Genomic DNA, 20,787 nt, shown 5'->3' on the forward strand with positions numbered 1-20,787 from the left:
TGGTATGCAATAATCCTCAATTACATTCTCTCTGTGTCAGTTTCCTGCATGGAAAAAATAAACATTGAAGTCAGAGAGAAACAGAGCGAGATTGAAAAAGATGAAGTTCAGAGAGTACAAGGAGTAAGATAGGAATGGAGAAAACCTTGAACCAGGGTTTATTACATGCTACAGGGCGTCAGTTGCTAAATCATTTTGATGCACAAGGTCATTGAGAGAATATCTCTTGGCTTGTAGAGGTAATGTGTGTGTGTGTGTGTGTGTGTGTGTGTGTGTGTGTGTGTGTGTGTGTGTGTGTGTGTGTGTGTACTGTATTGTTTCTTCCTTCAGCTCCTGGAGCTATTCAGCTCCATTAAGCAGCTACAGTATATCCAGCCAGAGAGAATATATAGCTCACTGTTAATCTGCCTATAAACACAAGTGCAGAGGACAAAATATTTCAGAGGTATTGTTCATGGTATTATTGCACTTCACATTTTGACCTTTAGATGGATTCATTGCCTAAAACAGTCTCGGATGATTGATGAAAGATTTTCTTCTATTGGGTTAAATATGGAAAACACAAGTGAAAACTAGCTTAGTGCTAGTGCCATGCTTACCAACTATGAGAGTCTTGGCAAATGAAAGTATAACAATGAAAAATCAAATCAAATCTACACTAATAGCTCACTAACATCTATTGTCACTGCCAAAAAGAAAGGATTAAACCCACTTAGAATGAAGACGTCCAACAAACAATATCCAAACCGAAATCGAACAATCTAATGTTGTAAAATGATATTAATTTATTAGGAAAACAGAATTTGAAATGAATCTAATACTAGCAAGTGAAACACTTCCACAAGCAATTTGATTGTAGAGAAATGTGAAATGGAAATAGCACTCTTCCAGTGCAACTGCACTGGACTAGCACAGGCATTTCACACATGCGCAGTTCCACTAGGACCTAATAAAAATCCTACAGTCTCTTAACAAAATCAGCACATGTTGATGCTTGTCCCTCCAGCAGGCTCTCTCTAGTACACAAAACAAAAGAACCAGACTAAAGTCCATAATAACTGTGCTGAGATTTGACTTATGTAATAGTCTTTGATCAATGTAGCTATTCTCTATAACCTGGCAAAGAGACTTATGTGTTTCTGCCAGGCATGTTATCCACCTGCGGGACTTTCCCCTTTGGCTCTCACAGGCGTAAACATCATGACTTTGCTAATCTCTCTCAGACCTGCTATTGACAAAGATACAGGGGCATAACTTCAGTCTAAAAACATACACATTAGGCTACATGCAGACGGTTTGTAAAGGTTGCTTCTGTTTTAACTTGCCGTGCCATTTACCCTAGATAGAATTTGCATTGCATTGTTCAACTCTCTAAGCAGTTGGCATTAGCAGTGACATTTTGCAGGTAGTAGGAGTGCTGGATTGGCGTCCTGAGGGGTTGAAGTGGCCCGTCCTCTCTGCAGTGGTAATTATTCCAGAGGTCTAATCATTAGAGAGCTGTTTTAATCAGACTTCCATCAGTGGCTAATGTAACGCGATTAATTACAACTCCAGGAGCATGGTCCTCGAGGGCCTCTACATCAGGATTACATGGCTGACGAATAGGGACACTTTCGTAAGGCACTGTCCACACTATTCAACACAACAAGAAGGTCATGTATTCAGATTTTATTTGAGAATGGTATCTCCAGTGGGTGACTCACACTTTATTTGATAATGGGTTATTACATAAAGCATGCAGTAAACAAGTGAATATGTATCGAGTTGTGTTTTGAGGTAGATTGTTGCTATGGCAGTAACACAGTATGTATTGTTTACTTCAAGGTTAGCTTCCAGTCGTACCTCACTCACTATAGATTCCCATTTAGGTGGATTACATAGTAAGAGCGTTTTATACTTTGTGTGTGTGTGTGTGTGTGTGTGTGTGTGTGTGTGTGTGTGCCAGAGGGAGGAGGTGATGGTGAAACAGTAATGAAGGGCATGAGGGGGAGGTGCTGCTGACACCTCCAGTTTCCCACGTTACCCTGCACTCACCTGCCTCCTGACAGCCTGGCCAGCCGGAGGAAACGAGTGGTGTAACTCAAAACCCAGACTTGCTGAGTTCGCTTTTTACTAAAATACTCTTTGTGTGTGCATTTGTGTGTGTGTGTGTGTGTGTGCGCGCATGTGTGCTTTTGCGTATATCTGCATGTCCACGTGTGTATATTTTAAACACAATCAATACTATATAGAGTATGCAGTTGAGAAACGCTTTGTTTTAAAGAAAGAAATACATGATAATTACAAGACTGGGAGTCAGAGGATTTTTCTCAGTTTGCCCAGATGGCCTAGCTGACCGTGGTGTGACTCCATAATTGCTATATCCTTGCTTTATAGGATAAATTTCATAGTAAAAACTATTTATTTCATACAGAATAAACACACCCATACAGCCTTTTTTGATTTGGTGCAGGGTGGAGCATAAACATTACTGTGATTATACAGTAAGTCTACCTAAATTGGCCTAATCTTACTCCAACCTAATCTTACTTTTAGTCCAACAACATTCTGTCATTAAAAGGAAAACAGTGTAAGTGCATAAGTCAGGCTCATTACAAAACATCTGTCCAAAGAAAAACAATATAAACAGATGGGAAGATCACGTTTCAGTCCTGAATCCTAAAGAAACTGTTGTAGCTTATGTATATTGTATTACAGTATAACCGTTTTGTGATAGTGATAATGTTCAGCCATCTTTTCTAAATCGTGTTGCAGACACTTATTTGCAGTAATGAGAGGTTTTCTGTCACACACACACAAACACCCTGTCAAACCTGCCTGCACGCCTGTCTATACAGGTGCATGTTGGGCAGGTTGGCATGCTGCTACAAGAGTTGTTTTCGGTCTGTGGAGGCACTAGATTAAGCCACACACACACACACACACACACACAACCACACACAACCACACACACAGGTTACATCAGCTGAGCCCAGGCAGTGGGGTTATCCACAATGAATGTTCACTCGTGAACGAGCATCATGGGCGTGTGAAAGCACAAGAGCTACTGCACTTGGGAAATTGCCATTCACACCCCCCACTCTCGTCTCACTCAGTCTCTCTCCTCTATATCTCCCTCCCTCCCTCCCTCTCTCCCTCCCTCCCTCCCTGGCTCTCTTGCTCTCTCTCTCTCTCTCTCTCTCTCTCTCTCTCTCTCTCTTTCTCCCCCTCTCTCTCCCTCTCTCTTTCAGAAGCTCTGTTGACAATTTCAAGGCTGCTCTGTAGTGAACTGTCTCTGTGATTTATTCCTTATTTTCATATCAACACTGTCTTATGTGATGTCAGAGGAACGGGTGGTGGACGAAGGGAGAGGGAGGACACACATGCACTTACACACACTCGTGGACACACTCACTCATTCACTCACTGCCTGTGCGGGTGGCCAGAGTTGGCTGCCGCTGGATCAGTGATGTGTCACCATCAATGTCACCGGTCCACTCTTTGACCCGCACAACTTCTGCTCCGCAAGACGAGGGAAAACAATTTGCTCCTTCCTGTGCTGTCTCTGCTCATGGGAGCTGTTACCACTAAGCTGAGCTTGAGCATTTCACCAGGACTGCAATAAATACCCCGCCAACTCCAAGAGGCATTGGAAAAGAAGAAGAAGAAGAAGAAGAAGAGTGGGAAGAGAGAGAAAAAGAAGAAAAAAAACCCAAGATCAATATTTCAGAGTGGAGCCCCAGAAATCCAGGCTTACTCTGCCTGTCTACCCATGCTGGAATTACAGTCAGTCTCCCAAGCTATTGCAGACGCCTTCAGAGGGATCATTCCAATCCCCCAGGAGGAGGAGGGGTGTCGGGGTCTGCTGTGAGCGTGTGACCCCTCTGGGGCTGCAGTGCCGTGTCCCAGGGCGAACGCTCCATGGGAAGCAGAGGAGGAGGAGGAGGTGTTGATGTTGTTCTGGATCTCTCCGTACAGCTGTGTGAGATATGACTGAGCGTGGGACAGCGCTCCCCATGGCCCTCTCCTCTCTGCTCTAGCCCCAGCGCAAGCTTTAGAGGCAGGCATGGCTAGCGGGCAGATGCCCCTGCTGCTGCTCGTCCTGCTGCTGGAGGTGCTGAGTGGAGCCTGTGTACCAGGAGACGGCTCAGGGAGGTACAAGGGAAGCTGGAGGTGGAAAGGTGACAGGAGCCGTGAGTAACTCCTCCTACCTCTGCTATATCACTCTTTCTCTCTCTCTCTTTCTCTCTCTTCCCTCTTAATTTCCTTTCTTTCTCTTCCTGTGAAATTTAACCTTTTTCCCATTGTGCAAAGACAAGCAGTGTCAAACACTTTTTCTTCCTCCCTTCTTTTACTATCCTTTTTCATTTCCCTGATCTCATGAAGTGTGAGATCCAGGAAGCGCTAAGCGTTGTGTAAGCCATCTTGTTTTTTCAAACTGCTGTTGGCGTCTCAGCTCATTTCTCTGTGACTGACACCTGGATATGAGAGAAATAAATCCTCTACAAGAGGCCGTCGACCTTGGCATGCGTTGCCAGGTTTTACACGTTCAGTATGTGTGTGTCTGTGAAAGTGCCTCTTTGTTGTTGTATTTGCCATGAGTTGCCATTCATAGTTTATTATCCGTCTCCTTGTATTATACTTTCTCTCGGCAGCGCTCTCATATTCCTGTATGAATATCTCTCAGCGTCTCATTCTTAGTCATTAATTGATCAGTGCTGAGTTGTAAAAAGCTACTCAGAGTGGATGGGGCTGCCTATTTCCTCCTAATAAAAGCTGAGTGTAGCTCTGCAGGCATGAGTGAGTTCATTATATATGCTGACACATAAGTGCATGGATGTTGCGAGATAGAGGATGTTCAAATGAGCAGAGAGCTGTGGTTGTTTCTGGACAGCGCTGGTGTCCCCAGCCTTTAGACTGCTGGCTAATGGGATTGTTTGGCATGCCACTGCTGCTTGACGCTGAGTGATGAAGTGGGGGAGTGTGTCCCTTTGTGTCCGTCCCCTCTCTGGAGGTTAAAGGGAGATCGCTATCTTGATACCGTTCCAAGATTAAATGACTGGAGTGGGATAGGAGAGGCACTAAGTCAACCCAGAGCAGGTCACTTGCCTCTCCAAGGAGACTTGAGCTGCTCTCATGATGGCATGAAAAGGGACACCGTTTACAGTTTTCAGACGATGATGACGCTGGAAGTTTTGAGCTTGTGGTTATATTTAGTCTGTTAATGAAATAACGTTGTGTTTTCTTTGAATATGTGCAAAAATCAAATGCAAAAACATGTTCACACTGCACTGTGCTATCATCCTGCTTTCTATAAGGACTCTGAGTATGAAGTGTTTTGTGCTGTGTGTAGCCAGTCGACCAGTGAGAAAGTCCTGCTGAGACAGTACAGGTTGGAGGTGATAATATGTTAGCTTTCCACTTCTGCAAGCGTCCTCTCTGTGCACTCTAAGGAATATAAATGGAACTTTGAATTGTAGCTGTTGAAGAAAACATTTGAAGGCTAATTTCACAAGATTTACAACTAACAGCTAGAGCTGAGCTATATCAAAGCTATTCTATACCTTGACCCCCAACCTTTCCTCTCTTCCCTTTCTACATGCACCAGAGACACTGCACATACTATACGCAAAAGCTGGTGTACATTCTACCTGTCATTCAACTTTATTGATAACATGTGGGCTTTTACAGCAGAAGTTATAGACTCCCTGGTCTGGTTGTGAGTTGTGAGTCCGTGCCATCCTTTACCTGACCCTCTCAGTGAACCCAGAGTGGGGAGAATCGCACTCATATGGACATTAATATGCAGTTACAAGTTTCACTCAGTTAACTCCATCCATAAAACACACAGGTGTTTGCGACTCTGTTTGGGATTACAGCAGTGGACCCAGACAAATGTTTCATAGACTTCCTCCTTATAAAGATTTAGTTGATTTAAAATCGTTTTCTGGCAATGGCCTGGTCCACCCATCTACAACAGGGCAACTTTAATGCTAATAACTGTAATCAATTACTAGTACTAATATAACATTTTGAATGATAATGTAGGCGTTTGCAACTTTCTAACTTTAAATCTTCATAGAGATCATGCCTGGTGATTAAGAAGGCCTTTGCATATCATTGCTATGCACTTCAACCCTTTGGATGATTTTTAATACGAGTGGTTTCATTCTGGAAGATGCTGCTCCAGTATTTATCAGAATGCATCATGGGATAAAGGTGATCACTCAGAGGCATGGTAGTGTCATAGGGGTGATTAGATGGATTTTGTGTATGGAAATGCACTCCATGCCATTAAAGAAGCACTGTGGCAGGACTTAACGTTGGTTTTTCCATTATTTTCACCCTATCCAGTATGTGGATAGAAAGTACGCTTTATCTGTAATAGCCACTAAGATGCGTAAACATCACCTCTAAAAACGTGTATGGGTTTATCTCGCTTGTCAGTTGGATACTGGATGCGGCGTGCTATGGTCTACACACAAATGAAAGTTTCATTTGACAGCCCACGGTGAAAGAGAGTATAATGATATGCATGAGCGCAGCCTGCTGATATAAGTGATAATGTCACCAGCTATTATTTGCTACCTGAGAGTAAATCTCTTCTTAGACTGGGCAAGGAAGAGCTCTCTGTCTGGCAGAGCAAGACATGCACCTCCATAGTTCATGCAGGCTCACAACCTCTCTCTCTCTCTCTCTCTCTCTCTCTCTCTCTCTCTGTGTGTGTGTCTGTCCGTCTCTCACAGTCTCACACACACACATACACACAGTCCCCCGGCCTGCACATGAACCCAGAGTGAGACTAATGCATGAAAGGGGATTTGTCTGAGAGTGTGTGCGTGTGTGTATGAATGTGTCTAGGCATGCGTGCGTGCATGTGTGCGCGTGCATATGTGATAAATAAAACACCACTTTTTTATTTTTAGTGACGACTTGTCTCCTCCACTACACACAGCTTAGATGTCCCCCAGTACGGTCCTTCGCTCAACCTTAATCCTTCACACAACCTCAGTCTGTAACTTTACTCCTTGCTTTTAACGTCTTCTCCTCTGTCTGAGTTTTGTTTGAATTGGCTGAACAAGTCAAGACACCACTCAGGAGATCGAGGGTTAGTTGTGCAGCTGCAAGCAGGTGGCATGAGCCTCAGTCAAAATTGCATCATCATTCGCTATTAATATATCTATCATTTTCACAAATAAAGATGAGCTTCGGTCCAGCCTGTACATGCAAGTCCAAAGATGGGACCACCGGCCTTGTTCTGTCTGGTGAGGCTTTGTTTCTGCTCCCTGACACTGCCTCATCCTTGTGATGGATGAGGCAGATTATAGGATTTATGGCAGATTTACACTGTTCCCGATGCTAATAGGAGCCTTAGAAACCTGACTGGCTGCCTCCCAGACCTCCTGTATCTTATAATCTTATCAAAGTACAGGACACAGAAACACTGGAGTCTGTTTGTGGACAGAATTCAGAATCAACCTGATATCTCCTCTGTTTATTTCTGCAGGGAAAGTAGATGAAGGTGCTGAACACAGTGGGAGATAACAGTTTCACTATGTTTGTCATACTGTATTACATTTGTGCTTTCTGTGACAAAAAAAATAGTACTGCTTGCAAGACTCTTGACTGATTGTTGTTGTTTTTGCCTGAATAAGTTTTAATTTGCTTGAATAGATGAGACCTGCTTCCCAAAAACCTTTACAACTGTGCCACTACTATTGTACATTTAAATTTAGATTTAGCTTGTTGTTTATGCAGGAATATGAACTCAACCATCCAATAGATGGCAATAGTGACGTACAGCACGGTGGAGTTAGCCCAACGCTCGTCTAGGTCTGGGTGGAATGAAAGCGTGCTAATGACCTGTGGGCTGAGTGTTGTGGTTTAGGTCAGAGGCCAGATGGAGTCCAGACAGTCGTAACCACAGAGATGCTCTCATCAGCAGCTCAGCCCCAACCAGCCTGATCTCTTGTCAGGCACAGAGCGCTTAATGCACGTGCTGCACTGTGTATAGGGAATACACAATATTGAAAAGAATAACTATGAATATGAATAAATATGAATCTTTGCCATAGGATGGATTATCAAAAGATTGCGGTGTTTCCCTGTGAGCGTCAGGTTCAAATCCTCATTCTCACTGTGCTATTAGACTTTTCCCTCCTTGTCCCTCTCTCACTCTTCTATATTTTGTATCTGCAAAACTAATTTAATAAAAAAAAACGGTGCATTGCTCATCTTCTGCCATATATCATTATATTTGGAAATGTGTTGAACGCCTACCCACACTCGCGCACACACGCACACACACACACACACACACACACGCACAAACTAATTCACTAATTGAAGTGCTAATGAGCACAAGGACCCAGATGGGTTTTTTGTTTTTTAGGGTTGTTTTTTTTTTTTTTTTTGGAGGTCATTTTTTCAAGCCTGCTGCTTTCTCTCCAAGCCCGGCTCTTCATCACACACTCCCCTGCTTTTCTCTCTCCAAGGCTCCAGAAGGTTCGGACACTTTTTAATTAGGTAACAATGAGCTGAGAATCTCAATTACCGCGTGTCACACACAAGGTCAGGACCGGCGTACTGAGTGCAAGGCTGTGGAAGGTCGGGCAGGAGGTGGGGTGGGCTGGGAAAGGGGAGAAGGTGGAGCTGTAATGAGGGTGAGCGTCAGGGTCGATACTATCTGAATATTCATCTCTCCACGGCGCACAAAATGTAAGGCAGCTGACCGTGCCATCTCTTACTGTATGTCAGTGGAAATCAAGATATCAGAAAGATTTGTATTTCACTCTCACACGAGGCAGTGTCTAGAAACGCATGCTGTGCAAAATCTAAGACTCTTTTGCTGTGGCTTTTTGCCTCAGTTTTGTCTTCTCTTCATCTTGTACAGTGAGTTACATTCTTTGTTTTGTATGGGTATTGCGTAGGGATGGGACTATGTCGAAATTCAATATATTGCAATACAAAAATGTGACACTACATATCGTGGGACAGAAAAATGAATCAGCTCCATTTTATTCTGCTGTAGTAATCACAAAGCAGATGGTTTGCCCGTCACAATTTCACAAACTCTCCATTGAAATTCTATTATTTGCACTTTGTAATGACATTTTTAAATTGTTGTTTACATTCTAGCAAGCCAATGTCGTTGCCAGAAAGATTTGTGGCTCAGAAATAAACATAAATCTGCACAGTCATACTTTGTTGTCATGGAACTTTTATTTATTACATCGTATCATGAGATAAGCATATAGTCCCAAGGATTGTGCTAAAACACAATCCTTGGGTGTTTGTTGCTTTTATGAAGAGGAAAACAACCTTGTATACTGTGAGTTATGAGAGGAATTGAAACTTTTCAGCAGAGCCAAGTGAAAAAACAGGTGGACACTGTAGATCAGACATGGCCCATAAATATGGGGCTCTGAAAGGCGTGGGCCAGATTGAAAGCGCGGGGTTCTGGGATTCTCAGGATATGTCGGGGTCAAAGGTCATTAAGTGCTGAGGCAGGTCTTTAGAGGTTAAAAATCAAATGACGCCACTCCTTGATGTTTTATCCCCCCTTTTTCATGCCTCATTCACTCCACCATTTTCACTTAGGCAAATGTCCGCGCACACAATTGTCCTGGTTTCCACATCTGGATTTAGTCGACATTGACTGAGACATATAAAACTTCTGTGTGTTTCCTTCTAATTTATTTCCTTTTGTTGTTTATCCTGACACCAGTGTCTTTGTCGCTCTTCATTTTGTAGAACTTCAACCATACTGGGCATTTCTATGCTTTCAGATGCTGAGAAATGGGCCTTAATATGTGAGCTATAATATATATTATCATTATATAAAAGATTGTTGTATTGAAATTATTAGCCATAAAGTTAATTAGTATTTTGTGAGGTATGTTCTAGACAGATAGTATCATGTTGCACAGCTGAGTGAGTTTAAAAAATAAAGAGTAACCATGGACTTGAAAAAGTGACCCAACCCCCTTCAACAAGAACCCATGAAAATGTGAAAAAGCTACAGAGATTTCGCAACAAACCAAAGTGCACACGCTTGCCCTTCTGGCAAACACAAAAATTAATCCTGAGTAATAATTCTACCTTCATTAGCTATATATGCTATGTGCTGCTGTTTCAAAGAAATGCTAGAGACAACAACTCTGTCGGTGGATTTCTGCATACGCGTGTGTAAATATGCGTGTGTTTGACAGAATGAGTTCTTATTAAAGAACAGGTTGTCGGTTCTTTCATTACCGCTTTCGCTGATGAGGCAGTCTCCCTTTTGGTTTCCTGAAATACACAGGGCATCCAGACACAAACGCAGGCACGCATGTAGGGCAGGCAGTCTAGTCTGCCTGGCTGACAGCAGCAGAGCCTACCATCCAACCACAGTAAAGGCGGGACAAGCTGTTTACCATCCCAGACAGAGCTCTGCTGGGGCCTCTGTTTTCCCTTTACTTCACTGATGAAGTGGTAATTATAGGAGAGGTCTCACACCTCCAGGGACCAGAACATCTTTACACTCAAGGCGCTCTGTTGTTATGCCTGTCTCAGACACATTTTGGTCACGCTATTGACCGGAGGCATCATGGGTAAGAGTTTCACAAGCAGAGAGTTATTTCAAGTTATGGGCTATACACAAGCAGCACTTAGACATGTCCATGGTACACTGGTGCTTTGTTGCTGCTGGTCAAATAGGGGCGGGAAATTCCTACGCGGTGACTTTTGCACTTGGAAGAGTTTGATGTGAATACAGAGGGCAACGTGGTGAGGCCTCATTTAACTGTGGACAGCCAGACTCCTCCTTGGTTTTAAGCTAAAAGAGTCTAATGTGGAAAGTCTGGTAAATCGCTGTTGTCGTGTGAAAACCCCGTAAGTCGTGATTTTCATGCTGCTCTACGAGTTGAGAAACTTCTACCATCCTTGGGCTTATAGAATCGATTCAAAACTCAAAAATGCATGATTGTCAAGTTAAAAACAAAGCTGCATTTCTTAGCTCCTGAGAAGCTGGCATTTTGGAGATGCAAGGTTTTCACCCAACAGCGACGATATGCAGAAGTTTTGGAGTATCACAGTCTGGTAACCACTCCAGTGCTGTTGACTGTGGCTGCCATGGCGGCAGCTCTACATTAGAGTAAGCACAATCCAGCTGTGTCAGTGGTTGGCTGGCCATGGTGGGAACTGTGGAGGTCTCTGCATCAGCATCCCTCTCTTGCTGACACAGCGTTTGCACACATCATTTCCTCACAACAATCCCCCGCTCTGTCTAACATCATCAGCAGAGTCATGATGGAAATACATTCCCTCACAAAACACTGGTTAACTCTGAGCTGGGTGTTTTCTGCAGTCATCCACATATGCGTCTGTGCGGAGATATTCGAGCCATCTGTTTCCACAACACAGACAGACAGGAGGATTTTCTTTTTGGTTTGAAGTCGACGTCAACTGACATCACCGTGGGGATGCAGAATCCGCTGCCGAGTATAGATTACAGCCCCGGCGCTAAAGAGTTCTTCATTCTCACCATATGTGGCAGTCTATCACGTAACTGCAGAAAGTTACAGTTTCGGGTCTTTCATCTCAAACAGATCAATGTGACAGACTTCTGGTTTTGTGTTTCCCAACGCTTCACAATCCTTTTTTGGAAGCTGCTGCAGGGACGGTGGAGAAATGAGATGGCGCTGTTGTCTAACACCTTCACCACCACTGAATTCTCTGATGCCAAGGTTGCAGTATATTGCAGACTGCTATGCTGAGTGCAGGGTGAACAGGGGAACAATAGGGAATCAGCCACAACTTACGACTCAGTGGAGAGGCCAGCAGTGGCAGTCGTGCTAATCAGCTCTAATGAAGACTGGCAGTGGACCCCCACAGCATAAAAACCCAAAATGAAGCCCTCTTTGATTAATTTGCTAATTAAATCTGGAATGAGACAAGGCCAGTGTTATTGTACTGCACACTCCCTTTGTGTCTCCATTTGAAAGGAGGACAAATTGTAGCATTTGTTTTTTGTTTTTTTTAAGTTTTAAAGTGCATGGCTGAAAACAGATTTGTGATTATTTAAAGTGGTATAAAATGTTTTTTCCCTGGAATTGAAAATGTAAAGAACCCCAAAAAATCATACTCACTCTCTGCTGTATGTATGGAGTTAGACTTCATCTGCCTTGACCTATTTTACTGACTTATAATATGATGCTAAACATGTTTACCCACTTGTATGTTCCCCTCCTGGCCCTTCCATAATGCTGGGCACAGACGTACATAGCGTGGAGAATATACCACTGGTGCAGGATAAAAGTGGAAACAGGACAGAAATAGTCCCACACCACATGAAGGCACTATTGGACACATTACCACCAGATGTCTCACACCATGGCATTCATTTTCCTCTCTGTAGCCCTGTCTTGAACGCATAAATGTAACAAAAATGTTGTTGATGTCTTGTATGATTTACAATGCTGCGGATTTACTGCAACAAAGCATGAACAATTGCATTAGACATTGTATGGTGTGTGACCACTTTTTACATTCTCAACTTTCAAGGACGGCATGATTAGTTTCTTTGGGAAAAATGCCCTTGATTTTTTTGTATTTTATCCTAATGTGTTCAAGCCTAACAGATGGTAATGCAATACCCTGTGGCACGTCAGTCCATACTCTAGCCCCGATCCAGAAAGTCACCTGCCACTAATAAATTTGGCTGATTTTGTGGGGTGAATGTGTGACGGAGTGGAGGGCTCCATGAGGCCTTGACAGGGGGTGTGGAGAGTTGCACTTTGTCTTTTGTTGCATTTCTTGCCTTCTCGGGATTTATGATCTGCTTCTCACAGCCTCCGGCCCTCGGGTGCCTCTGCGCTCACATGTGTCAAGTGACACCACTGCTTTGTAGTGAGCAAACACCATAATGCCTGAGAAACCCATTGCAGGGCTGATTTGACACTAACAGTTTTTTGAAACATATTATATGATCTTATTTGGTAATATGCCACAGTAAGAGAGCAAGAGTGACTGATTTGAGAGTAAACGTCATAGGGCAAATTTAATCATATACCTCCTTTCAGACATCATCCCATCCCAATTTATGGAGTTGCCATGACTCAATTTCCCCATGGGGATCGTTAAGCTTCATCTAATTGAGATGAGGGATAGTGATTTAAGAGAATTGGTGGATAAAGTCGATGCAAGTGGCCATGGAATAATAGTGATATGGGGGAAGCCTGATATTTAGGGTTAACCAAGATAATAAACAAGTAACTCTTTTCATATGGTCATCCCAGATGAACGCCAGTCTTGATGTGATTTCCATATGAGTTATATGGCTTGGATACCGCAGCTGGGATCTATCCACTGCCATATATCCACTTACATATATGTCATATTGCATTCAGTAACCATGCAGTATGGAGAAATACTGTGCCAACACTTTCTACTGTCTTTACAGATTCAGACAGTTTTACTTTACATTGATGATAATGTCAGAAAAATATATATACAGTTGGAGGCTAATAATTGTATTTAAAGATGTATATCTTTCTGAATTAACTGAACAAATCTCTATGATAACATTTTGCACTGAAATGAGTTAGGGCAAACCCTTGATGAAACATTATGAATTATTTTATGACCTGTAATTATGTTGTCATGTGAACACCCTGTGGCAGGATATCAAGTGCAAACAAGTTTTGATTTAATGACATGACAGCCATAAAGATTGCATGGAGGGATGCTGTTTTACAGCTCTGTTCAAGGTCACACTGTCAGCAACCATTAGAGATTAGAAGGCATTTTCTTACTTTTAAGGGCGTTGGATTGATATTGCTTTCTAAAATCTACTGTATAATTTTCAAAAAATTACACTTGGATGCTTCACCGCTGCATCTAAGCATTCCATGGGACAGAAAATGTATAGCTTAACCTGTCACAGAAGGCAGACAGTGACTTCTCACATTATAAATCTTGATCCCTTAAGAATTTTTACTCACACTCCAAACTCGCCTTAGGAAAAATAACTTGCATTTCAACCTACATCCTATAAGCCCCTTTCTTCACTTTGACACTCTAATGAATTTCATTCCTATAACATTTTTAACACGTCATTTGTCTTTCTTTTAACAAAAACTATCCTGACGATGCCAAAGGCATTCCTCTAACAACAGAGGAAACAATGAATGGGTCTAATCTCAGCTGGCTTACCAACAACTTTTCTCACATTCCTTTTCTGTGAGTTAGTGGGGGCTTGATACACTGATCCCTCGTTTTTTTTCTGCCAAAAATGATATCACAAATCGTGCACATGAGTATTTGACACACTTGAGAACTGCCTGGCAATCCCTATCCAATGTCACTTTTGGGGAAATCAAAGCCATGCCACAGGCTCAACGACATTTCATCCTTGTTCCCAGCTGTAAACTACTGTAACCTACAGCAACAAAAAAGAACAAGGATTATCATGTTAGCCTGCAGATTTGGACCATCCCTTTATGGTCCCTTTGTGGTCTCACCAGCTACATTGCATATCTGTGGACATGCAGCAAAGAGTGTTGAGGCGCTGGCACAGCCTCGGCTACCTAAGCTGCCGGTATTGATCTGTCTCTCTGCTGAGATCATTAGCTTTCTCTTCAGGAGAGCTGAGAAGTTGGCCAGATGCCTGCAATGTTCTCGCCACACATCTTCACAAGGCCTCATTTCCATCTCCTCTAATCAGAACTAGACATATTGAGAGCACAAGTTGGTTTATCTGCACTCTCTCATTGGACTGTGAATATTTAGTCTGTGCTCCAGTAAATTAGCATACACATGTTCCTCCCTGACAAGCACCAGTCCGTGGTGGCACGAGAATGTGTAACGAGAGAGAGAGAGCGGGGCTGGAAAAGGGAGATAGTGCCTGCTGTTTGTTCAATTTGCTTGAGTTCAGATCAGATGGTGATTGAACTGTGACATAGGCAATCATAGAAAAATGAACCAAGTAATTACCTTCAAGTCATTATCCGACTGCTGTGAGCAAAACACCTTGTCTGTTTCTCAACAACAAGCAGAGAAGAGCTACTGTGCAATTATGTACTTGTTTTTATAATTTGTATATTAGTTTAAGGCTTCCCCATTAGGAATGTATATGGAATTCCACATAAACACTTTAGGTATTTGTGGGTGTTTGCTTCGCTGAATCTCAAGTTGATACATGTAACTTTTTGAAATATATGTATTTTCATCGAGATTTTAGATATCCTGCAAATAAGATATTTTTTAGGAATGTGGTTAGTAATACCATTTTCAGATAGGCGAATTCCACATAAACAAATTATTCAAACAAGCAAAAATGTGTTTCTATTGTCTATATCTTTTTTTATATGATTGCGGTTCTTTGGATATTATTGTAAGGCAACATATAAAAGTTTCATTGGGCATATTTGCTCCAACTCCGGCTCTATAAAGGTCAGGAAAAGCCAGTTTGTGTGAAGCAATAATTGCATGTCAGTGAAGCTATTCAGCAAACATTGCCAAGTCGAGATGCATGTGGTGTTGGCTCATTTGTTTGGACCAAAACACAGCTTGTGAGAAGAAAGAGATTAATAGGTGTGCCAAGTATGAACTTAAGGCTGGATGTCATCACTTCAAAGACTGAGGAGGTGATACATCAGTGGTGGATCTTCTCCGCTCTCTGGATCTCTAATTAAAAAGTTGCAGAATTCCCCTCCATTGTGGTGACATGACACACGGCTAATGGCAGCAACAGCCTCGAGGCGTATGTCAGGGACTCGAGGTCTTGGTACTGAGACTACAGGTGAACTGGATTGGATAAACAAATATCAACTTTAGCCCCTTAGGTGTTGAGTGAAAATCCACTGTTAAACAAACATTTGCATATGTTACTCCTACCATCCAGAGCGGTTAAGATTTATATACATAAGCAAGTCTCTCCCACATCTACAGACATGAGAGTCAAGCTTTTGTCTGGTCTGAAGCAACACTTTTTTAAAGCTGCGCCATTGGCAATGAATAGGAGACGGCCTTAGTGGCCACTGTGACAGTATCCATACCCATGGTAATTTTCAATGAATATGGGTACATTTTCTGCTTGAAAACAGTTAGCATTACCGTGGAACACAATTCATTTAAGTGTAAAAGCGCAAACAAAATTTTCCCTCAGCCTGCAGAGTCATAGATTGTCAGTGGAGCTGCTCCAGAATGTGTTGCTGGAAGGGATGGCAGATTAGAGGCTTGGTTTTCTGGTCTCTAGCTTTGAGAGAGAATTGTTCACATTAACATATTGATGGAATTCTCCAAGATTATACGAAAAACATATGTGAATTTTGTTTGAGGGTGGCTTTTCCCTTTCCCTTTGAATTTGTAAATTCCGTGTGTGTGTGTGTGTCTGTGTGTGTGTGTGTCTAGAGTACATCTGCCTGATTAAGCAAATCAAAGAGCAGGGAAAGGTGGCATCATTGTTGTTTGTCACTAATGTGTTACAGTTTGAAATGAGGTCTGAATGAGCTGCTCCACTGCTCTCTAAACTCATTTGCCATAGTCACAAGCCTTCAGTTTTTGTACACGATTTTCTGTTTTTCTTTCTCCTCGTATTTACCTCTCCTTCTCCTTGTGACTGGGGTATTATAAGGAAGAATGGTGACAGTTTTCAGATAAAGAATAAACAGAATACTGTGTAGAAGTTGTCATTGTTCAAAGTTAAGCCAAATCACGCTCAACAAGAAAAAGAAAACTCATGGTATCTGAGTACAGAGTACGGTTCTCACAAGAAGCAGGGAGAGAGGGAAAAAAAGAGGAAAAGATGAGTAAGTGTTGATTTTTTGAGCAGAGAAAAGTCATGGAAGGTCAGGAGTCTGTCAGCTGTGGCGCTGTGGATGCTGACAAGCTGCTCATGAGTCATGACCATGAGCTCCAGACGCCAGGACAGACTGAGATACATAACAAGCATTCAGAGGCTGTTCACCTTGGCTACAGCACTTCAATCTCCAAATCCCTGAAAGACCTCATTTTTTTCTCACTCAAGAGGAGGCTTTCAATGCTTTCCTTCTCTCTCCCTCTCGCTCTCTCTCTGCTCTCTGTCTCTCTCTCTCTGCTCTCTCTCTCTCTCTCTCCCTCTCTCTGCTCTCTGTCTCTCTCCCCGGACAGAAAAAGTCTTCTAGTGTCATACAGATGGACATCTGGGCTTTTTGCAGCTTGGATGCTTGCCTCAGCTCCACAGGGATGTCAGAGCAAGTTCAGACTCCTCATAGGCTTTGAACTCATTCGACACTGGTGTTGTTGTACAGAGCAAAGAAAGAAAGTTTCAAGTAGTTCAAGAGCATGAGAGTTTGTGTTACGTAATGCGAAGGTGTGGGGAATAAGTTATCTATGGAAATTTTTTTTGACAAAACCCCTGCCGTCAATATTGCATGCACACCAGGGATTTAACTGCCTTGATAGCAACAGTGACAGAAACAGTGTGAGCCGCTGTGTCACTGTGAGTCGACTTGGCACTTATGATTGAGCGAGCGGTTGCACAGAAGTTCAAGTCAAGTGACCATGCAATATTAAACACCCTTCAAGCCAATCAGCACTATTTATTCTGGATCTGTCTCTCTGTTTTTCTTTGTGCGGTTGCTGATGCCCTCCGAGCAAATCTATCAGTAAGCAAGATGACACATTTTTCTTCCTTGACATTTGCACTTTTATTTAACCACAATCAACAAATCATGCAAGCAGAGATGAGTCAAATTGTATGCCAACTTTGAGGGTTTTACGTGGGCATGTTTATTGAGGGCTTTGTAACCAACGAAACTTTGTTTGGGAGGAGATGCGATACACGACTGCGGTGCAACTGTCAGCACGGAAATCCTGTGTGCATCCATCCAGTCAGAAACTGGCAAGTCTCATCAGAATGGTTATCTGATTGCTATTGCGCAAATGTTTCTTCTAGCTGAGGCAGCGAGCAATGAAACAGTAATTGCTAAGGAAATCGGAGGCTTGTGGAAACTATCTGCAAGATCTGTTGGTGTTAACCTTTGTGAAATGGTTTCCTTTTCACTACAGTTCACTCATGGGAAGTAATGTAATCACATGTTTACCTAATTATCACGGTTCATGTCACTATCATGGCTGAAATCTTAAATATCTGTTGAAAACAAAATAGCAGCATGTAATAGCATCTTTTCAAGTCTAAAGGGAAAATGGGGAGAAAATGAGATGAAAGTCAGCAATTGCCTGTGAAACCTAAACTCAACAAATCACTCAACACTTGACCAAACCAAACAACATATTTTATAGAGAATTTATATTTTCCATGGAGTAATACTCATTGCAGGTCATATCATTCTCACAGTTTCATCATACTTTCTAAACTATTCTCTAACGTTCTATGTTTGCCACATAATTCCCGTAGGTCAAAGAGACAACCATCCTCTCTACAGTGTATTTTAGAAATTAGCTTAACCCATCCTGTGTGATCTCTTCTATGGAGGCTCTCATGTGCATAATCCTGCTATCTTGGTCTGTTAGAAAGAGAGGAGGATGAGGAAAGGTGGGGGATGGTTCTCTTTGCTCCCATATACTCCCCTCCTTCACCTCTTCTGTATAAAAATGGTTCCATGTCTGTGGTCCTTCCCTTTACCTGGAGCTGACTGACCCCTACTGAGTTATTTGATTATTTTTCAGACCCTGCAATTCATTATTCACGTGTTCTTCGTCCCTATACTTGAATATAAAGGGCTTGGTGGGCTATAGAGCTTAAAATAAAGCTTTTTTTCCCCCCAATAAATGTAGACTTAAATGTGTCTTTGCTCTGGCTTCATCCTTGTCTTTTTCCCTCCAGCAGTGTGTGCTCACTGTGTGTGTGTGTGTGTGTGTGTGTGTGTGTGTGTGTGTGTGTGTGTGTGTGTATTATCTCAAGGCTTGATTAAAACTCCATTAGTCATGCAGAAAACAAAGAAAGTGTAATCAAAATGGAAATGAGTGAAATGGTGCTGTGAGGTGGGGAAACAGATGAAGCGGACAGACTGGCTTCTGCTGCAAAATCCTTTTTTTTTTTTTTTACTTTTCCTCTCCTTTTGTCTGTCTTTAATAATGGTGAAGACTATTGAATCCAGGTCAAAAATGATGAAGATTCTCTTTAGATGGTGTTATATGTTTGATATTCAGGAGCAGTAACCTGATTTAAATGCTCATAGTGGAGAATGAGGGATATGAATGAAATTAAAAAAAAAATCACTTTGGCTTTGCCTGTTAGCAGTCTTGCTGCCTTTTCATTTTTTCTCTCTGTCATCAGGCAAAAAGTAAACAGATGTTCGGGAAAACATTTTCTAAGAAACCAATTCAATCACTGGAATTGCTTGAGGTTATATTGCAGAAAAATGCAGCTTTTCTGATCAGACTGTGTGAAGGAACTTGTCCCACAGCAGATAATCAGTCAGTCCTGTTAACAAGCCCCAGAGTCAGACTCCCCACACTCATCATTTAAAGCCCATCCATCACTTCTACTGGCTGCCAGGGCCAGAGCACCGCTGCCAATACATGACAAGATAACAATGCCAAGCTCTCCAGCTCCTTCATTCACATCTATTAAGAGCTCCTTGCGTTTGTCAAACTCAACAGCCGCGGCCACAGGGGCAATAAGTTAGACATCAGGTTTATTGTCCTGTCAGGTTGTACAGGGGCTCAAGCGCTGATGAAGTCCAGAAAGCCACAACGTGTGTTACAAACAACCACTCAAGTCAAATCTAATTAGAGCAGACCTCATAATTTGTGGCTTCAGAATGCAAAAAGATCCAAATGGCTGGCGCCCCGTGGATTGGTCCATACAGAGAGGAGAGTGACCCAGAAAAGAAAACGTGCTTTTTTGGTGTTAAACTGAGATGAGGAGTGCCTGGAGGGCGAGGACTTAGTCCAGAGCCCAGGGGAAAGAAACAGGGGGCCCAAGCCTGCCTTTGTATCTGGTGGTGAGCAGGCAGTTGTCTGCACATGGGCCCCAGTAATTAGCCAACAGGGGAGATGGGGCTGGGTGCAGTGCTGAGGCTAAAAGGGTAGCAGTGAGGCAACATTGGGGTCGTGCCTTTTTGTCCTGCTGCCCCAGGGGCAGCTGGGTACACCACCTGTTAATGAGCTCTGAAGTGGTCTCTAATTGGACCACTGACTGTGGGCCACCCAGGGAATCAGTTAGAGGAAGAGTCCACAAGAAGACAGATGCAGGGCATGAGGGCACAATGGTGAAAGACGTTGACAAAATTGTAACAGTAATGGAGAGTCCAGTTCAATGTTTGCTTGTTTCCTGTTGATGTCCTATTACATTTATTAGCAGAGTGTCTCTGGACCAGTTCGAATAGAAACCATCAATTCTTAGTGTTTTCATAAAAGTAATCAAATAGGTAATGCTTATCTATTTTCATTTGTCTAACCCTTGGAAGAAATCACATACTATTAAAAAGCTTCTTTTTTAAACAGAATTGTAATTCTGTCCATGTCCCAGCCTAGATTTGCTGTCATTGCCGAATTTTTCTTGACAGAGGCAGATGTTGCATTGGTGCTCAATTTATCTTTTTTGAAAGCTTTGAAGGTGTTCCACATATCCTGTAACTGGTGTCATGCTGTAAGTGTCAGACAGTGCAACAGACTATGCTTGATGTCTGTGGTCTGTGTTTCTCTGTGTCAAGCCTGCTCTCATGTCGTGCGTTATGTGTATCAGCACTCTTCATCCATGCATGTGCACGAGTAACTTACCTATTTCTGTGTGACTCTGCTCTCCTCTCTCCTGTAGTGTTGTCACTCTGAGGCTGTTGTTTAGATAAACAGGGAGGCAGAGCAGTGCCAGATAATAGG

At 42.6% G+C, this 20,787-nt stretch overlaps 1 protein-coding gene across 1 annotated transcript in view; it reads left to right on the forward strand.

Annotated features, from left to right (window-relative positions):
- The first annotated feature begins 3,997 nt into the window (after nucleotides 1-3,997).
- Nucleotides 3,998-20,787, forward strand: part of robo1 (roundabout, axon guidance receptor, homolog 1 (Drosophila)) — a 169,472-nt gene continuing 152,682 nt past the window's right edge. The window contains exon 1 of the mRNA XM_078284188.1: nucleotides 3,998-4,172. Within this exon, the coding sequence (XP_078140314.1) occupies nucleotides 4,046-4,172 (127 nt within the window). The 5' untranslated portion in view covers nucleotides 3,998-4,045. The remainder of the gene's footprint in view (nucleotides 4,173-20,787) is intronic.

The sequence above is a fragment of the Centroberyx gerrardi genome, chromosome 6 (genome assembly GCF_048128805.1).
Source record: "Centroberyx gerrardi isolate f3 chromosome 6, fCenGer3.hap1.cur.20231027, whole genome shotgun sequence".
Taxonomy (NCBI): Eukaryota; Metazoa; Chordata; class Actinopteri; order Beryciformes; family Berycidae; genus Centroberyx; species Centroberyx gerrardi.